At 59.6% G+C, this 24,240-nt stretch overlaps 1 protein-coding gene across 6 annotated transcripts in view; it reads right to left on the bottom strand.

Moving 5' to 3' along the window:
- Nucleotides 1-24,240, bottom strand: part of GSG1L (GSG1 like) — a gene marked incomplete at its 5' end in the record, with an annotated part of 186,886 nt that overhangs the window by 100,158 nt on the left and 62,488 nt on the right. For 5 of the 6 annotated variants that reach the window (XM_079759442.1, XM_079759443.1, XM_079759444.1 and 2 more), the window contains one exon: nt 21,154-21,201. The exons of the other annotated variant lie outside the window; for it this stretch is intronic. In XM_079759442.1, the coding sequence (XP_079615568.1) occupies nt 21,154-21,201 (48 nt within the window). The remainder of the gene's footprint in view (nt 1-21,153; nt 21,202-24,240) is intronic. 6 annotated transcript variants of the gene reach the window in all.

Genomic DNA, 24,240 nt, shown 5'->3' with positions numbered 1-24,240 from the left:
CGAATTTCATGTGCCAGGCCTCTAGTACTGTATACAGTATACTTGAGAGATAATGTATATGTATGTATGTGTATGTGTGTATATACACACATGACTAGAGGTTGCAAGAAGTTTGGTGAGAAATTAACAAGTTTACTACTCTAAGCCTGGCCAGGTAGCTCAGTTGGTTGAGCATTGTCCCAATATGCCAAGGTTGAGGGTTGGACCCCCAGTCAGGGCACATACAAGGAGCAACCAATGAATGAATAAATAAGTGGAACAACAAATCTCTCTCTCTCTCTCTCTCTCTCTCTCTCTCTCTCTCTCTCTCTCTCTCTCCCCCCCCCCTTCCCCTCTCTCTAAAAATCAATTTAAAAATTTTTTAAGTTTACTACCCTAACAAAGCTATCATTTTTAAAATTATTATCTTCTGATCTTTTTTCATTTGTATACATTTTTACATCATGCTGGACCTACCAATTTGTGTCTTGAGTTTTAGCGTACATGTTATAAACGTTGCTTGGTGTGACTACACAGACTTAGAGTTCCTTTTTAATGGCTGTATCACATGCCAGTGAGAACTCAGACCTGAATGGACTCAGCTATGTGTCTGCTGGGTGTCTGTCTGCAAGAAACAGGAAGCCCTGGTTCAACACGTAAACACCAGGGGAATTTTCTTACTTCCCATAAAAGAAACTTTGGAAACCAAGCACCCCCGGGGTTGATTAATTTAGCGGCTCAACCATATCATCCCTAAGTCCTCTCCATATCGGTGCTCTGCCACCCTGCGGGTGACGGATGATGGGGGGTCCTGGCTGTGACCCTGTGGTCCTATGACTGCAGCAGCCCAGGTGAAGCGGAAAACGGGCTGCCCTTATATCTCTTCTTAAGAGGAAGACGAGCTTTCCACAGCCTCCCGGCAGAACTGGGTCACACGCCTACTTCCTATCCAATCGCTGCCAAGGTGACCGGGTAGCCGTGTTGATTTAGACCAATCAGGATTCCCTCCTGGGCTGGGGCTAGAGGGTCACATTCCCCAGAGTGGGCACTGTGGATAACTGAACAACACCAAATTCCTTCCAGAAGGAGGAGGGGAAGGTGGACAGATGCTGGGGAGACAGTATCTGTTTTGTTCCTCGTTTGGGCATTTCACATCCGTCTGAGTAAAGGGATTAAAATTCTTACAGGAGGGGCCATCTGAGCCAGACTTTGAAATGTCCATCGCAGGGGGAGGGGCCAGCATTTCAGCCTGAAGCTCCAGCGTGAGTAGAGTCAGCGGGGCAGTCAACGGTGGGGCATTTAGAAATTGGGGTGTTGGGTGGTGAAAGTGAGGAGGGGTGGAATGGAAGGTCAGACTGAGGTCAAATTGGGGAAAGTGTTTAAATGCTGATTGAAGGAGGCTGGACTCACACTTTGGGGGACACGGGAAGAGACACAAAAGAGCTGGGCTTTGGGGATGTGAGGACCTGGGTGTGGCTACGGATGCACAGCAGGGTGAGCAGACACCAGTCGGGAGCAGGCCACGGCTGGTGCCACAGGCTCACCCACGTCAGTGCCCAGGGGCGGGGGTGAGAGAGTCTGCTCGTCCAGGGAGGGCCCCACAGGACCAGCGGGGCTCTCATGTGAGGCCCGGGGCCCAGGGCAGTGGGGGCAAGATGAGTGGGCATCACTAACCAAGCTCCCAAAGACGCAGAGACGAGGACTCCATAAGGGCACGGCCCCGGCTGCGGCGGGCACGCCCTGGATCTGCAGGCACGCTGCCGGCACCTCGCAGGGTGGCAGCCGAAAGCAGCCAGGAGGCCCAGACAAAAACCCACTCAGGCCACCGTCGGAGGAGGAGGAGGGGAGCATTAGCTGAACGGGATGGTGTGCGTTGTTAGGGTTTAGGAGGCGTGCTCCGTGAACGTGTTTGTACATTAATTGAAGCGGGGCCTCTAATTGGATTTCAATAACACAGGCGTGGTGAGTACAGGACAGAGAAAAGCAGGGACAGAGCCTCATCCACCATCCCTGTCCCCTCTTCTCCAAGGAAGGCTGGACGGAGGATTGCGGCGCGGGGTGCCACCCGTCCACCAGCCGGGCTGGGCTCACTCCTGGCTGTGACTCGTGGGAGGAGTTACCCATTTATTGGTTCGCTCATGCATTCATTCGGTCACCCACAAACACCGATTAACTACTTGCTTTGATCCAGGCACGGGGCTGGGAGCAGAGCCATGGTCAAAGTAGCTGCAGCACCTGCCTTCAGGAGCTCACGGTCAGTCTAGTGGGGGATGCAGGCAAGGACAGCGCGGCCGGTAAAACGCTGTGGCCAGGAGTCCCAGTGCAGACGCAACGAGCTGGAAGACTGACATGTGGGGCGAGGACTGGGGAGGAAGAGGGAGTCACCAGCAAAGATTGACTTCAGTGAGGTGCCTCCTGGGTGCAGGCAGTTAATTACCTCCCATTAAATTACCACAACAACACGGTGGGGCTGTTACTACCACCCTCGCTTTTCAGACAGGGAATGAGGCCCAGGGGGTCCAGGAGCATGCTCAGAGCCTGAGGCCACGCCCAAGCCCTTGCCTCTGCATTGAACCACCCCCTCCGTCTTTGCGCACACAGGTGTCTGCTGTGTCTCCCAGGCCCACTCGGATCCCCCTTCAACCTACCCTCCACACAGCAGCCAGAGGGAGCCTTTGAAAATGCGAATCTGACCTGTCACCTCCTTCTATGACTTCACTAACTGCTCCAACGGAGGGAGACTCCTCACTATGAACTTCTAGGTCCTGTGCGGTCTGGCCCTCCCACGTCTCCACGCACCCCCAACCCCCTCCCCATGCCTTCCTCCTTCATACCACCGGCCCTCCACACATGCTGTTCCCTGCCTGAAACACTCTGCCATACCTCTCCCCCCAGCTCCTACCTTCGCTGGCTCACACCCACCCCTCAGTTCTCAGTCCACCTGTCACCTCCTCCAGGACGCCCTCCGTGACTGCCCAGTCCAGGCGAATTTCCTCTGTTGTTCACAGAACTCATCCTCCCGTTAGACCTGTGACTCTCAACTCTGGCCACACAGTGGGATCACCAGGGAGAGTCTGAAGAGCACTCATGCTCAGCCCATGTCCTGGAGGGGCAGGAGGAAGGGCACCCACATTTCTGAAAGTCCCCCAGGTGCAGCCGCAGCGGCGGATGTGTGCTTTATTGTGGATGTCCGTCTGCCCCGTGGGCTGTGAGCTCCCCGGGCCTCTCCGGGCCTGAGCCAGCAGGTGCTCAGCACACAATCGCTCAGCAGGTGAGGCCGCGCACAGCGCGTGCCAGGCCCGCGATGTCCCATGCACTGTCTTCTTTCATCCTCACAAAAACCCTGCGGTGGTTCCTGACAGTCCCACAGTGTGGGCTCCAGCCCTGGTCCATCTGACTCCAGAACTTCCTCCCTCCCCAGCGCTGCCGCCTCCTCAAGATGTGCGGAAAATGCCGCCGGTCTAGATGCCGCCGCGAGGGAGACTCGCCGAGTGAGATTTGAGCCTTCCCTGGCTCCTGGCCCCAGAGCCCAGTTCCAAGGAGAAGAAAAGCCTTGTGAGTGGAGAGGAAACAGAACGGAGGCCAGGGCTCGTGTCCCTCGGGTCCACCTCACACCAGGGAGAGGCCTCTACCTGGATCCCCTCCAGCGGACAGGGCGCTGTGAAGGCCTGAGCCGTCTGGGTCTGGGACCGGTCCGGGCGCAGGATTTAACTTCAGCAGCTTTGATGCTGGACGAAGCCACACTCTGCCGCGGGCCGATCTCATCCCCCCCCCCCCCCCCTAAACCCTCTTCCCACCCCCACCCCCGCTTGCAGGAGACGCGGACTGCAGCCCGGAGCTCAGTCTACGGCCAGAGGCTGGCCGAGGGTCGAGGTGGCCCTGGGTCTCTGTCTCTCTTAGCTTTCCTCCTTAGGAACCAGGAGCCTGACAAACCTTCCCTGGTCGAAAAATGATGATCCACGCAGTGGATTAGGGGCGGGGACCCGGGAGAGCAGTGGCTCTCAGCCCCGACTGTCAGAGGAGCTATTAGAATCTAGTGGCGCCACGGGCCCTCTCAGGCCTGGAGCACCCGAATCTGCTTGTTTCGGCAGCCTTCCCCGGCGGCTGTGCCGTGGGCCAGTGCGCTGGGGGGTCCATGGCCCTTGGAGGTGGTGCACGGTGAACTCACAGCGTGTGGGTGCCATCACCCAGTCCCTCCTCCCTTCCTCTGATAACACCCGCCTGCTTCCTCTCAGGGAACTGCCTCTTCTCCCCCTCAGTGCTGTGGTTTGGGAGTCTCACTTCCAGCCCCAGGGATGGGCACATGCTACAGGCCTGGCCCATCAGAGATCTGCATCTCCTAAGGACAGGGTAGATTTAGGAAGGGCTCGATCCACCGAGTGAGAATCAGCCGGTGGCTCTCGCGGCTGCTGCTGAGGAAGAAACGCTCTCTTTTCACTGGGATTGCTGTGTGCACCCTCCAGCAGTCCTTTTTAACCCTCACCTGAAGATATTTTTTCAATTGCTTTTTAGAGCGAGTGGAAAGGAAGGGGGGGGAGAGAGGGAGGGAGGAAGAAAGAAACATTGATGGGAGAAAGACACATCAATTGGCTGCCAGGCATCAAACCTGCAACCCAGGCACATGCCCGACGGTGTGCAAATCTAACCCACGACCTTTGGTGGGCAGGCCAACGCTCTAACCACTGGGAACACTGGCCAGCACTCCAGCCGTCGTTCTGCCACCTCTTGGGAAGAGCAGGCCTGAGAATGAAGCCATAACAGAGGAACTGCAAAGCCAGGCGCTGAGAAAAGACAGATTCCAGTGATGGAGTCTGAGGCTGGATCCAGCCTCACCTGAAGGTTGCTTTTCAGTTACTTGGGCCCCAAGTTCCCTTTTCCTCTCAGCCTGAGTTGTGTGGCTTTTAGGAGCCTTCACTGGGGTTGGTATGTCTGTTCCTGGGGAGCTGGGTGAGGTGAGCCTTGGGCCAGATTCCATTCCACGTGCCCCAGAGTGAGAGGGTGAAGCTTGGGAGGGCGGGCTCCCAGCTCTCTGCCCTCCTCCACCGCACCCCCTTTCTTTCCTGTCTCCGACAGCCCAGATTAGACCCCAGAAAACAGCCTGTACAAGAAGCAGCAGCCCGGCCGCTGCATAGCTGGCACGTGTGTCTGCAGCACCCCTGGGCGCCTCACCCTGGGTGTCAGAGGCCTGGCTTTGAGCCCAGCTCCACCCCTTAGCCCGGGCTAAGACTCGCATGCCCCTGGGAGTGAGGGTCTCCTTAAATCTCGGTCCCAACCCGCTCCTGAGGCTTTGGGCAGGTCCACACGACCCCTCTGAGCCTCCACTTCCTCATGGAAAAACGAGAGTCGTTTCACAGAGTGCCTACCAGGTGCCCGGAGCCGCTCCGACGGCTTTTCTGCAAAGCCCTGCTGAGCCCCGTGACTGGCGCCTCCCCTCCATTGGATCTTTGCTCAAAAGACACCTTCCCGGGAGGCCTTCCTCCACCGGCTGCTCAGGTTGCAACCTCCCTGCTCCTGTTTCTCCTCACCACACGTCGTCTAAGTACTCTGTGTCACTTGTCTGGGACCCTACCCCCCGCCATGAGAGTGGAAGCTCCAAGAAGGTAATATTGCTTTCCTTTCGTTCACTACTCTATCCTAGGGCCTAGCATGTGCCCAGCACAGAGTAGGTGCTCAGTCAATGTTTATTGACTGAATGAAGGAATTCTGTCCTTACAAGCACCCCGTGAGGTAGGTCCTATTATCAGCCCTGACGTGATATCATTATCCTTGAAAATCTGGCTTGTAGGAGGCCCCGGTATATAGTAAGACCTCAACTAATATGGTTTGGCAATGTTCTTTTCTTCCCTTCTTTTAAAATATATTTTTATTGACTTCAGAGAGGAAGGGAGAGGGAGAGAGAGATAGAAACATCAATGATGAGAGAGAATCATTGATGGGTTGACTCCTGCATGCCCCCCACTGGGGATCGAGCCCGTAACCTGGGCATGAAGAATCGAACCATGACCTCCTGGTTCATAGGTCGACACCCAACCACTGAGCCACACCGGCCAGGCTCTTTTCTTGATTCCAGAGCAACCTGAGAAAGAAGACCCGTCTCCCAGGTCACTCACAATACAGCAAATAATTCGGCATCTGCGTCTTCATTCGGGTTGTTTGTGGGACCAATCAAGGGCCCCGTTTCCCACCTCAGAGCTGCGAATGGAGGTTAAGTAATAGCCGCCAAGACGAAGCAGATGAGCCTGGACAGCTTTGTGGCTGGGCCCGCCGAGGTCTCAGCCACACGGACGCCCTGCTCTGACTCAGCCACACACGTCCTGACAGCCAGCCTCCGCTCCCCTCCCAGCCCCCCTTCCTCCTGGCGGAAAACGCACTCTGGGAAGGAAGTGAAGAGGCAGCTTCCAGGAGCGGAAACCCAAACCTGAGAAGCATATGAAGAGACTCTCCGACGCACTACTCATCAGGGAAATGCAAATTACGGCGGCGAGCCATCACGCGATGCTTCCCCTGATTAGACAGGCGAACGTTAGAAAGCGGGGCAAAGCCCGGGTCGGATGTGCGGGAGCTGATGCTCACTTTGCAAGTTAAGTATATCCTGCTCTCTGACCCCACAGCTCTGCTCCGGGGGCCACCCACGGACCTTTGCACGCAGTCCCTGTGAGGACAGGCCTGGGGTTCCCTGGCAGCAGCATCTGAGGTGACAGGAAGCAGGAAACACCCTGGTGTCCATGGCCCCGCCGCGGACACAGGCAGCAGCGGGAGCAGCAGCGGGAGCTGGTGGGTGTGCACAGCCCTGGACGGAGGTTCGCCGCGGGGTGCAGAGCGGAAGCCTGGGAACAGACCAGAGCGACCACACACGCGAGCGCCTGGGTCACGGGGCAGCGCACATGCGCGCCTCCTCTCAGGCAGCGTCTACTTCCCCGCCCCCCCCGCCCCCCCCCCCCCCCCGCGACCTTGGCCGGCTGTGTGACGTGCGCTGTCCACTGAAATACGGACAGAGTGACCGTGTACCATTCCCCCGCCACGGCGAGAGGCACCGTTTCTCTCACCCTCTTGCGTTTCTGCCACTGAATATTCCCTGGTCGGTGCCGGCCCCAGGATGACGGGCACGCACAGGGCAGGCTGAGCCCAGCCGCCAGCAGGAGCCACGCCCAGCAGCCCCGGCCCGCAGCAGACCACGAACAGAAAAAGAATGCTCGTGCTTTGGAAGCCATCGGGTTTGGGGTGATTTGTTGCACAGTAGCCCTCCCTTTGTTGGGGTGCAGTGGGGGGTCCTGAGAACCAGTGAGGGACCAAGCACCTGAGAGCAGTATTGCTGTCCCAAGTGCAAAAGGAGCAAGAGCCGGCCGGTACGGCTCAGTGGTTGAGCGTTGACCTATGAACCAGGCCATGGTTCGATTCCCCATCAGGGCACATGCCCGGGTTGCAGGCTTGACCCCCAGTATGGGGCTGCAGAAAGCAGCCAATTAATGATTCTCTCTCATCATTGATGTTTCTCTCTCTCTCTCTCTCTCTCTCTCTCTCTCTCTCTCCCTCTCTGAAATCAACAAAAATGTATATATATATTTTTTAAAATATATTTTATTGATTTTTTAAAGAGAGGAAGAGAGAGGGATAGAGAGTTAGAAACATCGATGAGAGAGAAACATGGATCAGCTGCCTCCTGCACACCCCCCACTGGGGATGTGCCTGCAACCAAGGTACATGCCCTTGACCGGAATCGAACCTGGGACCCTTCAGTCTGCAGGCCGACGCTCTATCCACTGAGCCAAACCGGTTAGGGCTATATATTTTTTAAAGAGCAAGAAAGTAGAATCCATGAGCTAAAGGGTGCCAGACACAGCCAGATTCTGTGCTGTCCCACTGCAGTGAATTCCACCCTCCCCACCCCTGACCACCCCCCCACCTCTGACCCCCCCCCCCCCACACACACACACACACGTGTTGCTGCAGAGCGGGGTGCAGTGGAAAGCAGGCAGCTCTCAGGCCACACAAGCAAGCCTTTGGAATCGCAGAAGTCCAGACTTTTCGTTTAAAAGCCACCGTGTTTACTGTAAATACTGTAATTAGAAGAGAGGAAAGTCTGGGCCATGTCCTCTCCTGCCTCCTCTCCCCACGTCCACGCTGAGGAACGCTCCCCTGGCCTGGGGGGGGGCGGAAGAGGGGGAGTCAGAGCGTGTGACAGAGACTTCGTGGGTTACCAAGCCGTTTCCTGTTCTTCGTGGGCACAACACAGGCACGCTGCATTTCCCCTGGCAGCCTGGCTGAGCTCTGGCCGGAGCACTGTGGGTGGGAAGGAAGCGAGCCTGGCCCAGGGGGCCTCCCACCGCATCCTCTCCCGTCGCAGGCGGAACAGGGAAGGAGCTGCAGCTCCGGAAGACCGCGTGGAGGGCGCTGTGCACGGGCCCGTGAGGGGGAACACCAGCTTCACCAGGAAGCTGCTGCCATGTGGGGCGCCTTTGGCACAGCAGCTGGAGTAGTGACACAGGGGAAGCGAAGAAAGCAGAGGCAGGAGTGGACCCCTGCGTGGGCCTGTGCCTCTCCCCACACGCACACGGCCCTGCTGGGGAGAGCGGGACAGACCAGGAAAGCTTAAAACAGAGGGAATCACCCAAGTTCCCAGGGAGCGAGCAGGACTCCAGAGTTACCCTGCACCCAGCACCGTGCAGGAGCACGCCAGGGTGTGCAAGGGGATCCCCGACACACGACTGCTGCACGATGGTCACAGCCTGGACTGGGCCTCCCCAATGCCAGCTCCGCTGCGGGGCATGAGGAGGCGGGGCACCGGGACCTGGTTAGGTCATGAGTGGGACCAGTGACCTTAGGAGAGGGACCCGCGGGGACATGGCAGCGAGAGGCAGAGCCAGTCCACGGTCACACGCCATCAGCCCGCGCCTTGCCCGCGCCTTCCAGCCTCCAGGACTGCGAGGAACACATCGCTGCTGTCTATGCGCCGTCTGTGGTGCCCAGTTAGAGCCCTGAACTCAGAGAAGCCAGACGCGAAAAGGCTGACCCCGTGTGACCACACTTACACAGGAAGCTCGGAAACCAGCACCGGCGTGGGGCTTGGGCGCGCACGCGTGCTGTGAGCCACGGGCAGGTGCACCAGGCTTTTCTGCAGAGAGCCGAGGAGGCCCTGACCTCCGTGGACAGAGCGTCGGCCTGCGGACTGAAGGGTCCCGGGTTCGGTTCCGGTCAAGGTCATGTACCTTGGTTGCGGGCACATCCCCAGTAGAGGGTGTGCAGGAGGCAGCTGATCAGCTGATTGATGTTTCTCTCTCATCAATGTTTCTAACTCTCTATCCCTCTCCCTTCCTCTCTGTAAAAAGTCAAATATATATATATATATATATATATATATATATATATATATATTTTTTTTTTTTAAGAGCCAAGGAGGAAACACCTTATGTTCTGTGGGCCCTACGGTCTCGGTCACAACCGCTCAGCTCTGCCATTGCAGCAGGAAAGCAGCCACGGACACACAGGGAAGGGCGGGCTGAGTTCCAATAAAACTTTATTTACAACAAGAGAGGCAGGCTTTGCTGGTCCCTGCCCTACCGTCAGCCGGGCAGAGGGTCCCTCCTCTGGGAGCTCAGGAGGGGTGCGCGGGGCCAGCGAGGTCCTTCTTCCCCACAATGGCGGTCAGGCTTGGGGTTTACAACCATGTTAGGCTATATGTTTGTATTTTATATACCTTTCTGAGCGGTGCTATACTTCCCGATTTTTAAAAGGTTAAATAAATAGCAGATAAACAACAGGTGGCATCTCACACCATGAAGTATTACCAGGCCACGGAGAGAAATGAGGTAGCGACGCGTGCTACACTGTGGGTGGGCCGGGAAAACACGGGATAAGCCAGTCGCCGAAGTCCTTATGTGGGTCCAGAACTTGAGTCCACTGTCCAGGTCCGGAATCGGCAAACCCACCGAGACAGAAAGAGGCTGGTGGCTGGGTGGGCCCGTGGGGCGCGGCACTGAGGGGCGGCCGCTGAAGGCAGCAGGCTTTCCCTTCGGGGCGAGGAAAGTGATCTGTGATTGGCAGTGGTTATGGCTGCATGGCTCTGAACGTTCTACAAACCACTGAGCTGTACACTCTAAGTGGGCAAATTGTAGCTAAGTGAATTACATCTTAATCGGGCTGTCACCAACAACGTTTCTCAAATTAAAATTAATGAATAAAACCGGTGCCTCTGCCCTGGCCACCAGCGACGCGCCGGGGACGGGGATGCGTGACGAGGCCAGGCAGCCGGACGCCAGCTCTGGAGAAACCGCTGCTCCCCTCCCGTCTCCCGAGACCCCCACCCCCTCCTCATCGGGCCTTCTGACAGCAGCGCCGAAAACCAGAAGCCCAGGAGCCCCGGAGGCCAGAGGCTCTGGCAACAGCCGGGCCAGGCCTGCGGGCCGGTTCCCGGGCAGCCCATGGGGTGGGGGCTCCAGCCCGCCAGAACACGCTTTTGTGATGGCCTCCGCCTCACGTTTGTAGCTCCTGGAGGCTGCCAGGCGGGGGAGGGTCTCAGGCTGTCAGGGGCTCCAGCCCCTCCGCTCCTCACGCAGGCAGCGCGCTTGGGGGTTCTGTGTTACATCCAGACTTGGCAGAGCCTCGGGGGAGCCTGGCAGATGGCCGCCAATGAGGAGGCGGCAGGAGCCGGCAGATGGGGTGCCTGGCGAGCAGAGGGTGCAGGCAGAGGAGCAGCCGCGGGAACCTCAGCTGCCGCAGCGCTCTGTGCGCGCAGCCCCTGACAGCTGTGGGCCAGCGGAGCCGCCCCGCTGGGTCAGAACACGCAGCAAAGCCGACCAGAGAGTTTCCTGGGCCTGGGAAGCGGGAGAGGGGCCAGACGGCACCAGGCCCAGTGGAAAGCCGTGAGAGGTACGGCAGGAATAGCACAGGACTCGGCTGTGTGGCCGCAGGCAAGTAGCTCAACCTCTCTGAGTCTGTTTCCTTGGCTGTAAACCGGAGATCCCCGCACCTGCTCCAAAGAGCCGTCGAAAGAACTAAGTGGAACCAGGGCTACGGGGTGTCTGGCCGGGAGTGGAATTCCGTGCATTACTCACTAGCGGGTAGTTGAGTATCAGTGCAGTAGAAATAAACACAATGGAGTTTCTTTCCAAGATAGCGTTCTGGCTGGCTGGGCCGAAACCAGGAGCCGGGAAACACAGCACAACGCAAGCCGGGGCGGACGGAGCCAACCCCCCGGCCAACCCTCACCTGCGTCACTTCATCTCCCCACAGTGGGCGCTGCCGTCCCCTTTGCAGGGACGAGAGGGAGGCTTGGCGCAGTGAGCAGCACGCCGGGGCCACAGCTGTCGGGCGGCGCTCAGAGGCTGCGTTCCCACCCCAGCTCTGCCACCCCCTGGGCCTGGGGGACGTTTCCGAACCCGCTTGGGCTCAGCTTCCCGCCCTGAACACGGGGATGAAGAGAACACGGACTTCGCGGCTGCGAGAGGGTACGTGGGACACTGCGCCGGAAAGGGACCGTATGCAGCAGGTGCTCAGTGAGCGCGGGGCTGGTATGCAGTAGGCATACTCACTATGCTCAGTCCACGGCAGCCACAAAGAGCTTTTTGTCGGGGCTTCAGTTTCGTTACCTACAAAATGGAGCGGAGGAGACCAGCTCTCTGAGCGCTTCCAGCTGACTCCGGTCTCGGAACTGGAAGCAGGACAAGAAGGAGGCAGAGGGTGCAGGAGGCTCGAGGCCTTGGAGGCCGGCAAGTGCCCTCCACGCAGTGCGGGACCCCTCCCACCTCCCAGTTCCCCCCCCCCCCCCCCCGCCCCACGCACACACACACTCACCTCTTCCTCCCTCATGGTCTGTCCTCCCAGCCTCGGGACCCTCCTCTGTCTAACCGCTCACTCGGGGCAGTACGTGGGAGGGTGGCGCTCGGGGACTCTGCAGCCACCTGCCCGGGTTCCAGCCCCGCTCTGCCACTCTCAGCCCACGTGGGCTGGGGCAAGATGGCTTAACTCTCTGGGCCTCAGTCTCCCCCCTGTAACATACCATCGCAACAGCACAAACCTCATCAACGTGGGGGATCAGCGCGGTCTGACTTGTTGGCAAAACAGAAATAAGTTTGGGGTGTAAGTTTGGGGTATTATCATTACTATTTATTTTAAAGCATCTTGAAAAAAATAACCTGGCTGCTCAAACCATGAGCTGACAGATATCATGGCTCAGGACAAGGCTAAAATAATTGGACTTTCTAAGTGAATCAATGTAAGGAGAAATAGTAAGTGAATAATAATATGGGGGTGGTGTGTGTGTGTGTGTGTGTGTGTGTGTGTGTGTGTGTGTGTGTATGGTCGCATACGCAATGCACGGCCCAGACTGAGAAGGCGGTGCCCAATGAAAATGCAGGGCCCCTTGTTAAAGAAATTATGAAGAATTTCAAGGCCCTGGTGGGGTGGCTCAGTTGGTTGGAGCATCGTCTCCCGCACTAGAAGGTCGCTGGTTCGATCCCCAGTTGGGGCACAGACGGGAGGCAACCGATCTATGTTTCTCACACCTATGTTTCTCTGTCTCTCTAAAAATCAATAAAAACATATCCTCAGGTAAGAATTTTTTTTTAATTTCAGGACAGTGACGGAGAGCATTAAACCAAACGCAGGGCCCTCCGTGCCCGGGACCAGTGTGACTGCACAGCCACAGGTGTGGGTGTGGGTGCGGGTGTGGGTGGGGTGGGTGTGGGTGGGGGTGGGGGTGAGGGTGGGGGGGTAGGGGTGGGGGTGGGGATGGGTGTGGGTGGGATGAGGGTGTGAGTGTAGGTGTGGGTGTGGGTGGGGTGTTGGTGTGGGTGTGGGTGGGGTGGGTGTGGGTGGGGATGTGGTGTGGGTGTGGGTGTGGGTGGGGGTGGGGTGTTGGTGTTGGTGTGGGTGGGGTAGGTGTGGGTGTAGGTGTAGGTGGGTGTGGGTGTGGGTGGGGGTGTGGGTGTGGGTGGGGGTGTGGGTGTGGGTGTGGGTATAGGTGTGGGTGTGGATGTGGATGGGGTGAGGGTGTGGGTGTGGGTGTGGGTGTGAGTGTGGGTGTGGGTGTAGGTGGGGGTGGCGGTGTGGGTGTGGGTGTGGGTGTAGGTGTGGGTGTGGGTGGGGTGTTGGTGTTGGTGTGGGTGGGGTGGGTGTAGGTGTGGGTGGGGTAGGTGTGGATGTAGGTGTGGGTGGGGGTGGGTGTGGGTGGGGATGTGGTGTGGGTGTGGGTGTGGGTGTGGATGTGGGTGGGGTGTGTGGGTGTGGGTGTGGGTGTGGGTGTGGTTGTGGGTGGGGGTGTGGGTGTGGGTGTGGGTGTGGGTGTAGGTGTGGGTGTGGGTGGGGTGTTGGTGTTGGTGTGGGTGGGGTGGGTGTAGGTGTGGGTGGGGTAGGTGTGGGTGTAGGTGTAGGTGGGTGTGGGTGTGGGTGGGGGTGTGGGTGTGGGTGAGGGTGTGGGTGTGGGTGTGGGTGTGGGTATAGGTGTGGGTGTGGGTGTGGGTGGGGGTGTGGGTGTGGGTGTGGGTGTGGGTGTGGGTGTGGATGTGGGTGGGGTGTGGGTGTGGGTGGGGGTGGCGGTGTGGGTGTGGATGTGGGTGGGGGTGGTATGGGTAGGGGTGTGGGTATGGGTGTGGGTGGGGGTTTGGAGGTGGGTGTGAGTGTGGGTGTGGTGTGGGTGGGGTGGGTGTGGGTGGGGGTGGGTGGGGGTGGGGGTGTGGGTGTGGGTGGGGGTGTAGGTGTGGGTGGGGGTGTGTGTGGGGTGGGTGGGGGTGTGGGTGGGGGTGGGTGTGGGTGTGGGTGGTGGTGGTGGTGGGATTGTGGGTGGGGGTGTAGGTGTGGGTGTGGGTGTAGATGTGGGTGTGGGTGTGGGTGGGTGTGGGTGTGGGTGTGGGTGTGGGTGTAGGTGTGGGTGTGGGTGTGGGTGTGGGTGTAGATGTGGGTGTGGGTGTGGGTGGGGTGGGTGTGGGTGTGGTGTGGGTGGTATGGGTAGGGGTGTGGGTAGGGGTGTGGGTGGGGGTGTGGTGTGGGTGGTATGGGTAGGGGTGTGGGTAGGGGTGTGGGTGGGGGTGTGGTGTGGGTGTGGGTGGGGGTGTGGGTGTGGGTGTGGGTGGGTGTGGGTGTGGGTGTGGGTGTAGATGTGGGTGTGGGTGTGGGTGGGGTGGGTGTGGGTGTGGGTGTGGGTGTGGGTGTAGATGTGGGTGTGGGTGTGGGTGGGGTGGGTGTGGGTGTGGTGTGGGTGGTATGGGTAGGGGTGTGGGTAGGGGTGTGGGTGGGGGTGTGGTGTGGGTGTGGGTGTGGGTGGGGGGTGTGGTGTGGGGGTGGGTGGGGGTGGGGGTGTGGGTGGGGGTGGCTGTGGGTGTGGTGTGGGTGGTATGGGTAGGGGTGTGGGTAGGGGTGTGGGTGGGGGTGTGGTGTGGGTGGTATGGGTAGGGGTGTGGGTAGGGGTGTGGGTGGGGGTGTGGGTGTGGGTGTGGTGTGGGTGGTATGGGTAGGGGTGTGGGTAGGGGTGTGGGTGGGGGTGTGGTGTGGGTGTGGGTGTGGGTGGGGGTGTGGTGTGGGGGTGGGTGGGGGTGGGGGTGTGGGTGGGGTGGCTGTGGGTGTGGTGTGGGTGGTATGGGTAGGGGTGTGGGTAGGGGTGTGGGTGGGGGTGTTGGTGTGGGTGTGGGTGGGGGTGTGGGTGTGGGTGGAGTGTTGGTGTGGGTGTGGGTGGGGGTGTGGGTGGGGTGGGTGTGGGTGGGGGTGTGGGTGTGGTGTGGGTGTGGGTGTGGGTGTGGTGTGGGTGGTATGGGTAGGGGTGTGGGTAGGGGTGTGGGTGGGGGTGTTGGTGTGGGTGTGGGTGGGGGTGTGGGTGGGGTGGGTGTGGGTGGGGGTGTGGGTGGTATGGGTAGGGGTGTGGGTGGGGGTGTTGGTGTGGGTGTGGGTGGGGGTGTGGGTGGGGTGGGTGTGGGTGGGGGTGTGGGTGGGGTGGGTGTGGGTGGGGGTGTGGGTGGGGTGGGTGTGGGTGGGGGTGTGGGTGTGGTGTGGGTGTGGGTGTAGGTGTGGGTGTGGGTGTGGGTGTGGTGTGGGTGGTATGGGTAGGGGTGTGGGGGGGTGTTGGTGTGGGTGTGGGTGGGGGTGTGGGTGGGGTGGGTGTGGGTGGGGGTGTGGGTGTGGTGTGGGTGTGGGTGTAGGTGTGGGTGTGGGTGTGGGTGTGGGTGTGGGTGGGGTGTTGGTGTGGGTGTGGGTGGGGTGGGTGTGGGTGTGGGTGTGGGTGTGGGTGTGGGTGGGGTGTTGGTGTGGGTGTGGGTGGGGTGGGTGTGGGTGTGGGTGTGGGTGTGGTGTGGGTGTGGGTGTGGGTGTGGTGTGGGTGGTATGGGTAGGGGTGTGGGTAGGGGTGTGGGTGTGGGTGTTGGTGTGGGTGTGGGTGGGGGTGTGTGGTGGGTGGGTGTGGGTGGGGGTGTGGGTGGTATGGGTAGGGGTGTGGGTAGGGGTGTGGGTGGGGGTGTTGGTGGGGGTGTGGGTGGGGGTGTGGGTGGGGTGTGTGTGGGTGTGGGTGTGGGTGTGGGTGGGGTGTGGGTGTGGGTGTGGGTGTGGTGTGGGTGTAGGTGTGGGTGGTGGTGGGGGTGGGGGTGTGGGTGGGGGTGTGGAGGTGGGTGGGGGTGGTATGGGTAGGGGTGTGGGTAGGGGTGTGGGTGGGGGTTTGGAGGTGGGTGTGAGTGTGGGTGTGGTGTGGGTGGGGGTGGGTGTGGGTGTGGGTGGTGGTGGTGGTGGGATTGTGGGTGGTGTGGGTGTGGGTGGGGTGTGGGTAGGGGTGGGGGTGGGTGGGGGTGGGGGTGTGGGGGTGGATGGGGTGGGTGTGGGTGGGGGTGGGGGTGGGTGTGGGTGTGGTGTGGGTGTGGGTGTGGGTGGGGTGTGGGTAGGGGTGGGGGTGGGTGGGGGTGGGGGTGTGGGTGTGGATGGGGTGGGTGTGGGTGGGGGTGGGGGGTGGGTGTGGGTGGGTGTGGTGTGGGTGTGGGTGTGGGTGTGGGTGGGGGTGGGGGTGTGGGTGTGGGTGTGGGTGTGGGTGGGGGTGGGGGTGGGGGTGTGGGTGGTGTGGGTGTGGGTGGGGGGTGGGGGTGTGGGTGGGGTGGGTGTGGGTGGGGGTGGGGGGTGTGTGTGGGGTGGGTGTGGGTGTGGGTGTGGGGTGGTGAGTGTGATCTTTAACCTGTGTCCCTGGCCCCCACATGCAGTCCTCCAGGGCATGCACTGCCCCGCCTACGCCGTTCACACCGACCACAGCGGGAGCCGGGAGCCGGAGTCGCTCTGCCGGTGGCCTCGCCCTGCTCGCGGCGGCCCTGGTTTGCACGTGTGTCTAACTGCCCTGGGAGCATTGCCCGGCGTCTGAAGGGGAGGCTATTAGGGAACGCAGGGCCTTGGCCAAAAGGATTTGTTGTAAATCCCGATCTCGGGAGGAATCCGGGAGGAACCGGCCCAGGGAAGGGCTTTGCTGGGATGTGGAAGGAGCATCCTTCAAGTTCCTCAGCCCCGGCGCCGTCGGCCCGTCCTGCCCCCGCGCCGCTGCAGCCTCCGCGCAGGCGGACCGGCCCCATTCGATGGCCGCGGTCATTTCTCACCGAAGTGCGGTGAGACAGTCCTCTGGAAATGTAAATGACCACGGTTTACACTGAGCAGGCTCCTCACCACGGAGAAACTGCTCCAATGAGGAGCATGCGGCTGGTCACCGTCAGGGGCTGACGGGACACCCTCTGAGTGTGGAGGTGAGACGCCCGACACCTAATTACTTGGAAAGACAATCTTGAATAATTGGAATTAGAGCAACTAGAGCAATTATTAGCTGTTGTGATCTCCAGGGCAGCACTCCGCCAGGCAGAGGGGTTCAATCACCTCTCATAAGAGCGCGTAATTAGAGGGATCCAGAATGTCAGCACGGAGAGTGGGGGAACCAGCACTTCAGAAGGAGGGAGGAGGGAGGAGGGAGGAGAGAGGAGGGAGGAGGGCCGGCCGCGTGTGGTGCTGAGAAAAGGAGGCCGGAAGGAAGGTGGGAAGGAGTGGGGGTGAGAAAGGATGGGTGGAGTTCGCAGGGCGGGTGGGTGCTGCTTAAAAGACTTCGGGAGCCTGGAGCCTGACTCTAACTTACGCTTGCTGTGTGACCTTGAGCAAGGCACTTAACCTCTCTGGGCTCTACTTCCCTCCCACTGTGCAGTCATTCAGCAAACGTCCAAGGCACATCTGCCGGGGGCCGGGCACTGCGGACACCGGGGCTCACTCTTTTGCACGTGCCACCCACTCTCCAGGAATGGCCTCCCCTGGAGCCCCTCGCCCACGAGACGGAATGCCACTCCTCCGGGACCTTCCCCACGTGGCACCCTCCGCACAGCCCTCTGCCCCCCCGCTGGGCCCGGCTCAGAGAGGTGGCGCTCTCCCTCCTGTCTGCCCCCCAGAAGGGGGCTCCTCGAGAGCAGAAGCTGTAGGTGACTCTCCTCGGGTGCTGGCTCCTGGCACACGCCTGGGAGGAGATGCTGACTTCTGGCCTGAGGCGAGGTGGCCGGAGGTCACTGCAGCCCGTTCCTGATAGCAAGGCGGCTGTCTGCCCTGCCTCGAGGATTAATCGGCACAGCTGGTGCAGCCTGTTGTGAGTTTACGGATAATGACCAGCAAATGATCTCCTTCTGCGGGAGGACCCGAGCTCGGCCGCCTCCGCAGATGGGCCAGGGCCATTCAGGTGATGGACCGTCCCGCTCAGCCAGCGGCTGCAAGAGCTACCTCCATCTGGGCTGGGAAGGGCAGGTGAGCGGGAACAGGGACCAGGCTCCTGCCTGAGCCCTGCACTGTCTGTCTCGTTGGGATGAAAGAGGCAGAGCTCCCATGCTGTCAGGCCTGGACCACAGGCAGCTACTCGGTGACCTGGGAGCACAGAGCGGGAGTCACCGACTCAGCCTGCAGGCGACGGGGGACTTCGAGGAGCCAGGGCCTATGGGTTGGCTCGTGCAAGCTGATGGAGTTCCCCAGGCAGCCAGGGGTGAAAGATCGCCCAGGATGGACACGCAGGCACAGGGCGCCCCGGCCCCCACGTGTGCGGGCTGCGGCCAGCGGGCTGGCCCACTCGTCGCTCCCACATCAGAGTCTGGGCAGCTGGGGAGCTGGTGGCCATCCCCCTTCCCTGCTCAGCACGTTCGGATCTATGCACGTTTCAGCTCCATGGCATAAATCAATAAAATGCACTAAATAAATTAAGTGAGCAGCAGAACTGTAAATAGATTTCAGACGGAGAATAGAGAGGTTGAGGGAACCAACAAGAGACCGTTATAGAAACTGGAGTGAGAAATGACTCAGGCAAGACTCCGGATTGTGGCCAGGAGCCGCCACATTGTTACACAGCACTGCAACATCAAACAAATGAAACCTACAAGCTTCGGAGATTGTTCCACAAGAATTGGCAGCTAGCGGCTGCCAGAAATCCCAGCGCACGGGGAAACGGGCGGGGAGCAGGGATGGCTTAACACACAGCTCAGCCCAGGGGGGTCGGAGCAGACTGTGGCTTCAGAATCAGGGTCCAGGTTTTTGAACCCAAACGAGCTACCTCGAGTCTGTAACGTGGCCCTGTTCCTTCTTCATTCATTCATTCATTCATTCATTCAACAAACCTTCACTAAATTCTTGCTGTGTGCCAACCTGGGGCACAGGAAGGACCAGAGCCAGTGCCTGTCCTCAGGGAGCGTCCAGTCTGCTGGAGGGGATGACCTCAATGCAGTGTGACGGGTGCTAACAGGACCAGTCACAGCGGGTACCTCTGGGGTCCTGGGTGGCATTTCAGAAGAGGTCATGTCTAAGCTGGGTTTTGAAGGCTCAATAAAGTTCACAAGGTAAACAGGTGGTGACGGCAGTTCAGGCAGAGGACACAGCACGTGCAAAGGCACAGGGGCATGAGAGATGATGGAGAGTTTGGGGGGTCTGCCTGCAAGTGGGGAGGCAGAGCTGGGGCACAAGGTCCACGTCACGGACCGTAAAAGGTGGAGTGCCAAGCCCTGGATCACGGAGGGCCATGCCCGCTGCATTAAAATGTCCCGGGTGAGTCTGGGAGCCATGAAAAGATTTTCATTTCCGAAAGATAACAAGAACTCAGTCTTTACTTTTGACGGACGTATCCCACGTGTACAGAAAAGTGCACACACGGCAGGTGCGCGGCCTGAGGAGCTGGCGCGAACTGAGCACAGCCGTGTAACCAGCACCCGGATCAGGGAGCCGAGCGCCGCCTGCTGCCAGCGCCCTCCGCACGCCGCCTTCAGTCACGCCCGCTCTTCAGGGCAGCCGCTGTCCTGGTTCCCAACAGCAGAGACTCGTTCTGCCTGCGCCCTGCTTTACAGAAACGGGATCGTATAGTGTGTGCTCCTTTGAACCCGGCTTCTTTTGCTCAACATCCGTGCTGCTGGGGGCGGTGGCACACGGTTCATTCTCGGTGCTACACGGACTCCACCGTGCTGACGGGCATTGGGGAATTGCAATGAGGATGCTGCAGTGCAGCCTGGCGGCAAATCTGAATCATGGGAGCTCAGTTCATTCATTCATTCATTCATTCATCCATTCATTCACTCATTCATTCATTCTTCATTCACTCCCAGTGAGAGTCCATCTACCTGTGAGGATAAGCTCCACCTGGGGCCCAGGAACCGGGGACTTCACACCTTGACAAACGATTGCTGGGGAATCTGGTTACTATAACGACGGGAGGAAACCCAAACGTCTTCATGGACTCCGGGCCGGGGGCTGAGGGGCGGCCCTGTCAGCCAAGGGGCATCTCTGTTCGCGGCTGCAGCCCTTCCACCGTGCTGGGCGCTGTGCTGAGCCGCTCCGCTCCGGCAGGGCGGCCTTTCGCCTCGTTCGCCCTTGCTCCCCGACGCCCAGCCCAGAGCCGGCCCCGTGGCTGGGGCTCAGGAGTGAAAACTGGCTGCACACAGAGGCTCCCCTGGGGCCTGGCGAGGGAATGGAGGTTTGCTACCTCAGCCAAACGCTGTGGTCACTTCTGGAGAGATGAACAGGTCACTTTGGGGTGACCATGGCCAGGGAGACCTTGACTAGCAGTTCAGGCAGAGGAAACAGCATGTGCCCTTGGCGAGTCTCAAACACACGTGCACCCGAAAACCTCACTGGGCCAGTTCCAGCACAACCAGCTGCCAACCATCCTTGAGGCCTGTGGCCACACCCAGGGGTGGTATCATATGCTCTGTGCCTCAGTTTCCTCACCTGTAAAACGGGGGTTAAATGAGCCAACGTGCGTGGAGTTATCAGATTGGTACCCGGCACATGGTGAGCATGGAGCCAGGCAGGGTCTGTGCCATGATTACACCCGCATTTGCAGACCAGGAGGGAGTCCCGGAGCCAGCAGGTGCAGGGTGAGAGCCTGGGAGCAGAATGCTCTTCGCGGGAGAGCACGCCTGGGCTCAAGCACTGGCCCAGACTCCCTGAGGGCCCTGAGCAAGTCGCTCATCTCTGCTCTGTGGAGTGGACGGCGTGGTGAGGACACGGTGAGGCCTCGCTCTCGCAGGAGCCCCTGGGGGGCGGGGCCAGAGCGGGAGGTCGGGGAGAGGCCACCGGCGCTGCCACCAGCAAACCCCACTAACCCCCGGGACAGCTCAAGTGCTTGAGAGGCAGGAGTCCATGAACGGCTTTCAGCAGCTTGGCTGCAGAGCCCGCCCCCTCAGCCTCCCGGTGAGCATTTTTATAGACACAGCCAGAAGGTCCTCGGCGTGGCCGCCAAGCCCTGGGAGTAAAATTATGGGGCCAGTAAAACACGAAGATGCAACCTCTCCAGGCCGGGGGCTCATAAAAGAAGCAGGAATAAAGGTCTGGTGTCTCCAGAAGGAGGCACAGCCAGCCACCTGTCACTGTACCCGGACACGGGTGTACACACCTCCACACACACGTGCACACACACACACACACACACACACATGCTCACACATGGACACACACATCTACCCATATGACCCCAGCTCCCTCTCACGTCCGCTCCTACAGACCCAGCGCGCCCTGGACGTGACGGGAGTGTGGCGCCTCCAGCACCGCCCACGGGCAGGGAGGGTGGGACGTCACCGATGGCGATTTGGGGAGAGATTTCGGGAGAAGCTCTGTGCCCTGCAGGGGTCCGGCTGAGCCCCGAGCCAGGCGTGCTGCCCCAGCAGGGGGCAGGGCCGTGCCTGGAGGGGCAGGCCCACACGTGGAGAGGGAGGGGCTCACGCTTACCTTTCTCCGACGCTGGGGCCAGGTCAATGAAGCTGCGGCACGTCTCACCTTAGAAAAGAAGAGAAGGCTTTTCAGAACGTGAGCGAGCGGAAGGCGCTGCGGGCTGCCGCCGCCCCTCCCGAGAGCCTGTGGGCCGGGGCCGAGCGTCCAGCCCGCGTGGCTTCTTTCTCTGGCCCTTGTTCCTGGGAAGACTGTCCCTGCGGGACATGGCCGAGCAGCAGCTGGGAGGCCGCCTCCGCTCTCACCTCCCAGCCCATCCAGTCCTGCCTCTCCCATCCCCTCAGAGCCCTGCCCCTTCCCACCGTCCGGCCCAGCAGGGCGAGGCCACAGCCCCGCGCGGGGCGCCAGGGCCTCTGTCCAATCCACTCTCCGCACTGAAGCCGCAGGGATGTCGTCAAAACACAGCTCTGATCACATCAAACACACACGTGCACGCACACACAGACACGCACGTATGCACACACCTGCTGAAAACCCTTGGATCTCTCCCCGAAGGATAAAGCCTGGATTGCTCACGTGGACCCAGGACTGGCCGCCAATGGCCTCTCCACCCTCACCCCTACCTCCCACCTCTCAGCCCCCGTGTCCTCGCCTTCCCTCCCACCGCCAGGCCTTCACGCCCCTGCGCCCCTGCCGGAGCACACTCCCCCGTTACGAGCCCCACGGCGCATGCCTTCTCCTACAGGGCACCCAGTCACGGATGACCTTCCTTGCGTGTGATTGGTGGGTGGGCGGCCCGCATGCTGTAAGCCCCGCAGGCAGGCGCCACGTCCCAGGGCATCCGCAGCTCAGTGGACGGAACCCCACCGCCCAGGTGCCCAGGCCAGAGCCTCGATTTCTCTCGCCCACACACCCCCACAGCTGGCCTGTGGCTCCAGCTTCCCAGGACACCTCGAACCCGACCACTTCGCATCACCTGCCCGGCCCAGCACCACCGTGTCCCCCACCTGGTGGTTGCAGCAGCCTCTGCCCGGGTCTCCCTGTGTCTTCCCTGACCCACACAGAGGCCAGAGGGGTCCTGTTATAACCTGAGATTATGCGTCTCCTTGCAGAACCCGCCTAGGATTCCTAATTCGCTCAGAGTCAGGACCTATGTCCTCCCCGTGGCCTACAAAGCCCCGTGCGATATGACCCCATCACCGCCCCGACTTCATCCACCAGTAATATCTTCCCTCTGGGTCTCCCACTTCAGCCACGATGGCCTCCTTGCTGACCCACAGAGGTGCCAGGCACATCCCTGCCTCAGGGCCCTGGCACCGGCTGGAGCACTCTCCCCCCAGAGAGCCGAATGGTTCGTCCTTCTCTCCTCCATCACTTTCCCCGGATGTTGCCTTCTAGGGAGGCCTTTCTAACTAATCTGCTTAGCATCCCAGTCTCCCCTGACACTCCCCATCCCTACCCCCTAGACTAGTGCCTGAGTGCTCAGTCAATACTTGCTGAAGGGGCACATGAATAAATGAACAAGTGAACAGGTGAACAAACAGGAAATGAATGAATGAATGCCTGGCACCCAAACGTTGTGCCTGTAAGAAACTTCAGTCCTTCCGTCTTTCCTCTGAGCCCTGTGCTGGCCACCGAGGATGCCGTGAGAGTAAGACATGGCCCAGCCTCCAGGCCCTTTCTTGTAAAGGGAGCACACACTGCCCCCCCCCCCCCACTCCCCACCTCACCAACACATTTTGTTTGGCCCACACAGGGTCCTAAAAATAGGGAAACTGTTGCCTACAAATCCAGACTTGTGGTTTTCTCTTGAAGAACCAGAGGAGCAGGCCACGCTGGGCCCACACCCCACAGCAGCAGTCAGATGGGGCGGGGCAGACGCTGCCCCCTTCAGCTGGGCACATGGCTCTAGTTTGCCACAGTCCCCACCACTCCCTGCTGCTCTACCCCTAGCCTCACCTACAGCACCCAGCTGGCCCGAGACCTAGACCCGATGACCTCTAGAGTGAGCTCCCAAGCCCTGGTTCAGGCTTTTTCTGCTGACCCAGGAGGAGACAGATGTTGGGTCAGAATGGAACCGCTGTGAGGTAGGGAGTAAAAAAGATCTGGGAGCTTCCAGCATTGTCCCCTCCTGTGTCCGCTTAGAGCTCCCTAAGTTCTTGTCTAAGAAGGTCCCTTGAAGCCCCTCTAGGCTCCTGAACTCCCTTCCAGCCCCACAGACAGGCAACGGCAGACATGGGGGAGGGAGGAGATGCCAAGAAGGGAGGCGAGGCCAGGTCACGAAGGGCCTTGAGTGTAAGCCAAGGAGAAGCCTCCTCTCTTATATGATCCCTTCCGGGTCACGGGCCACAGGTGGGCAGATGCCACTCCTGTGGGCCCCTCCACCACCACCACCCTCCCTCCCACCCCCCCCCCACCGCCCCCCCCCGTGCTGTGCTTGCTTCCTCTCTACGCTCTACACTGAGGCGAGAACCTCGCCTCCCTGTGCAGATGCGGAAGGTGTGGCTCGGAGCTGAATGCCAGCCTGAGCCGCACAGCGAGCCCGCGGTACCGAGGTCATCACCTGCTGAGAGCCGCTTGCTGGCAGCCAGAGCTGGGAGGGAGGATTTAGAAAAGGAGAGTAGGTGATGAGCTAGAATGGATGGATTGTGAAGGAACTGTTTTAAATTTATTTAAGGTTCATATTGTTTTCTCAAAGTCAGAGAGGGGAGATTTTAATGGCCGGATTCAGACCAGCCACCGGGGCTGCATGAAGACTGCAGGGGCCCCAGGCACTTTTGTCCTTTGCAGCCCTTCCTTTATTAAAAAAATAAAATAAAAGAAAGAAAAATTCAGGCTCTGGCCAGTGTGCTCAGTGGTTACAGCGTCGGCCCGTGGACCAAAGCGTTGCAGGTTCAGTTCCCAGTCAAGGGCATGTACCTCGGATGCAGGTTCAATCCCTAGTCTGGGTGCGTGTGGGAGGCAACAGATCAATGTGTTTCTCTCCTCTTCTCTCTCTCTCTCTCTCTCTCTCTCTCTCTCTCTCTCTCTCTCTCTCTCTTTCTCTCTCTCCCTCTAACTAAAAATCGATGGAAAAAATATCCTCAGGTGACGATTAAATAAAAATAAATTAATTAAAATTTATATTTTATAACTGAATATATTAAC

This window comes from Cnephaeus nilssonii, assembly GCF_951640355.1.
Source record: "Cnephaeus nilssonii genome assembly, chromosome: 2".
Taxonomy (NCBI): Eukaryota; Metazoa; Chordata; class Mammalia; order Chiroptera; family Vespertilionidae; genus Cnephaeus; species Cnephaeus nilssonii.
The sequence above is the reverse complement of the archived record's forward strand: the minus strand, read 5'-3'. Positions and strand labels throughout refer to the sequence as shown.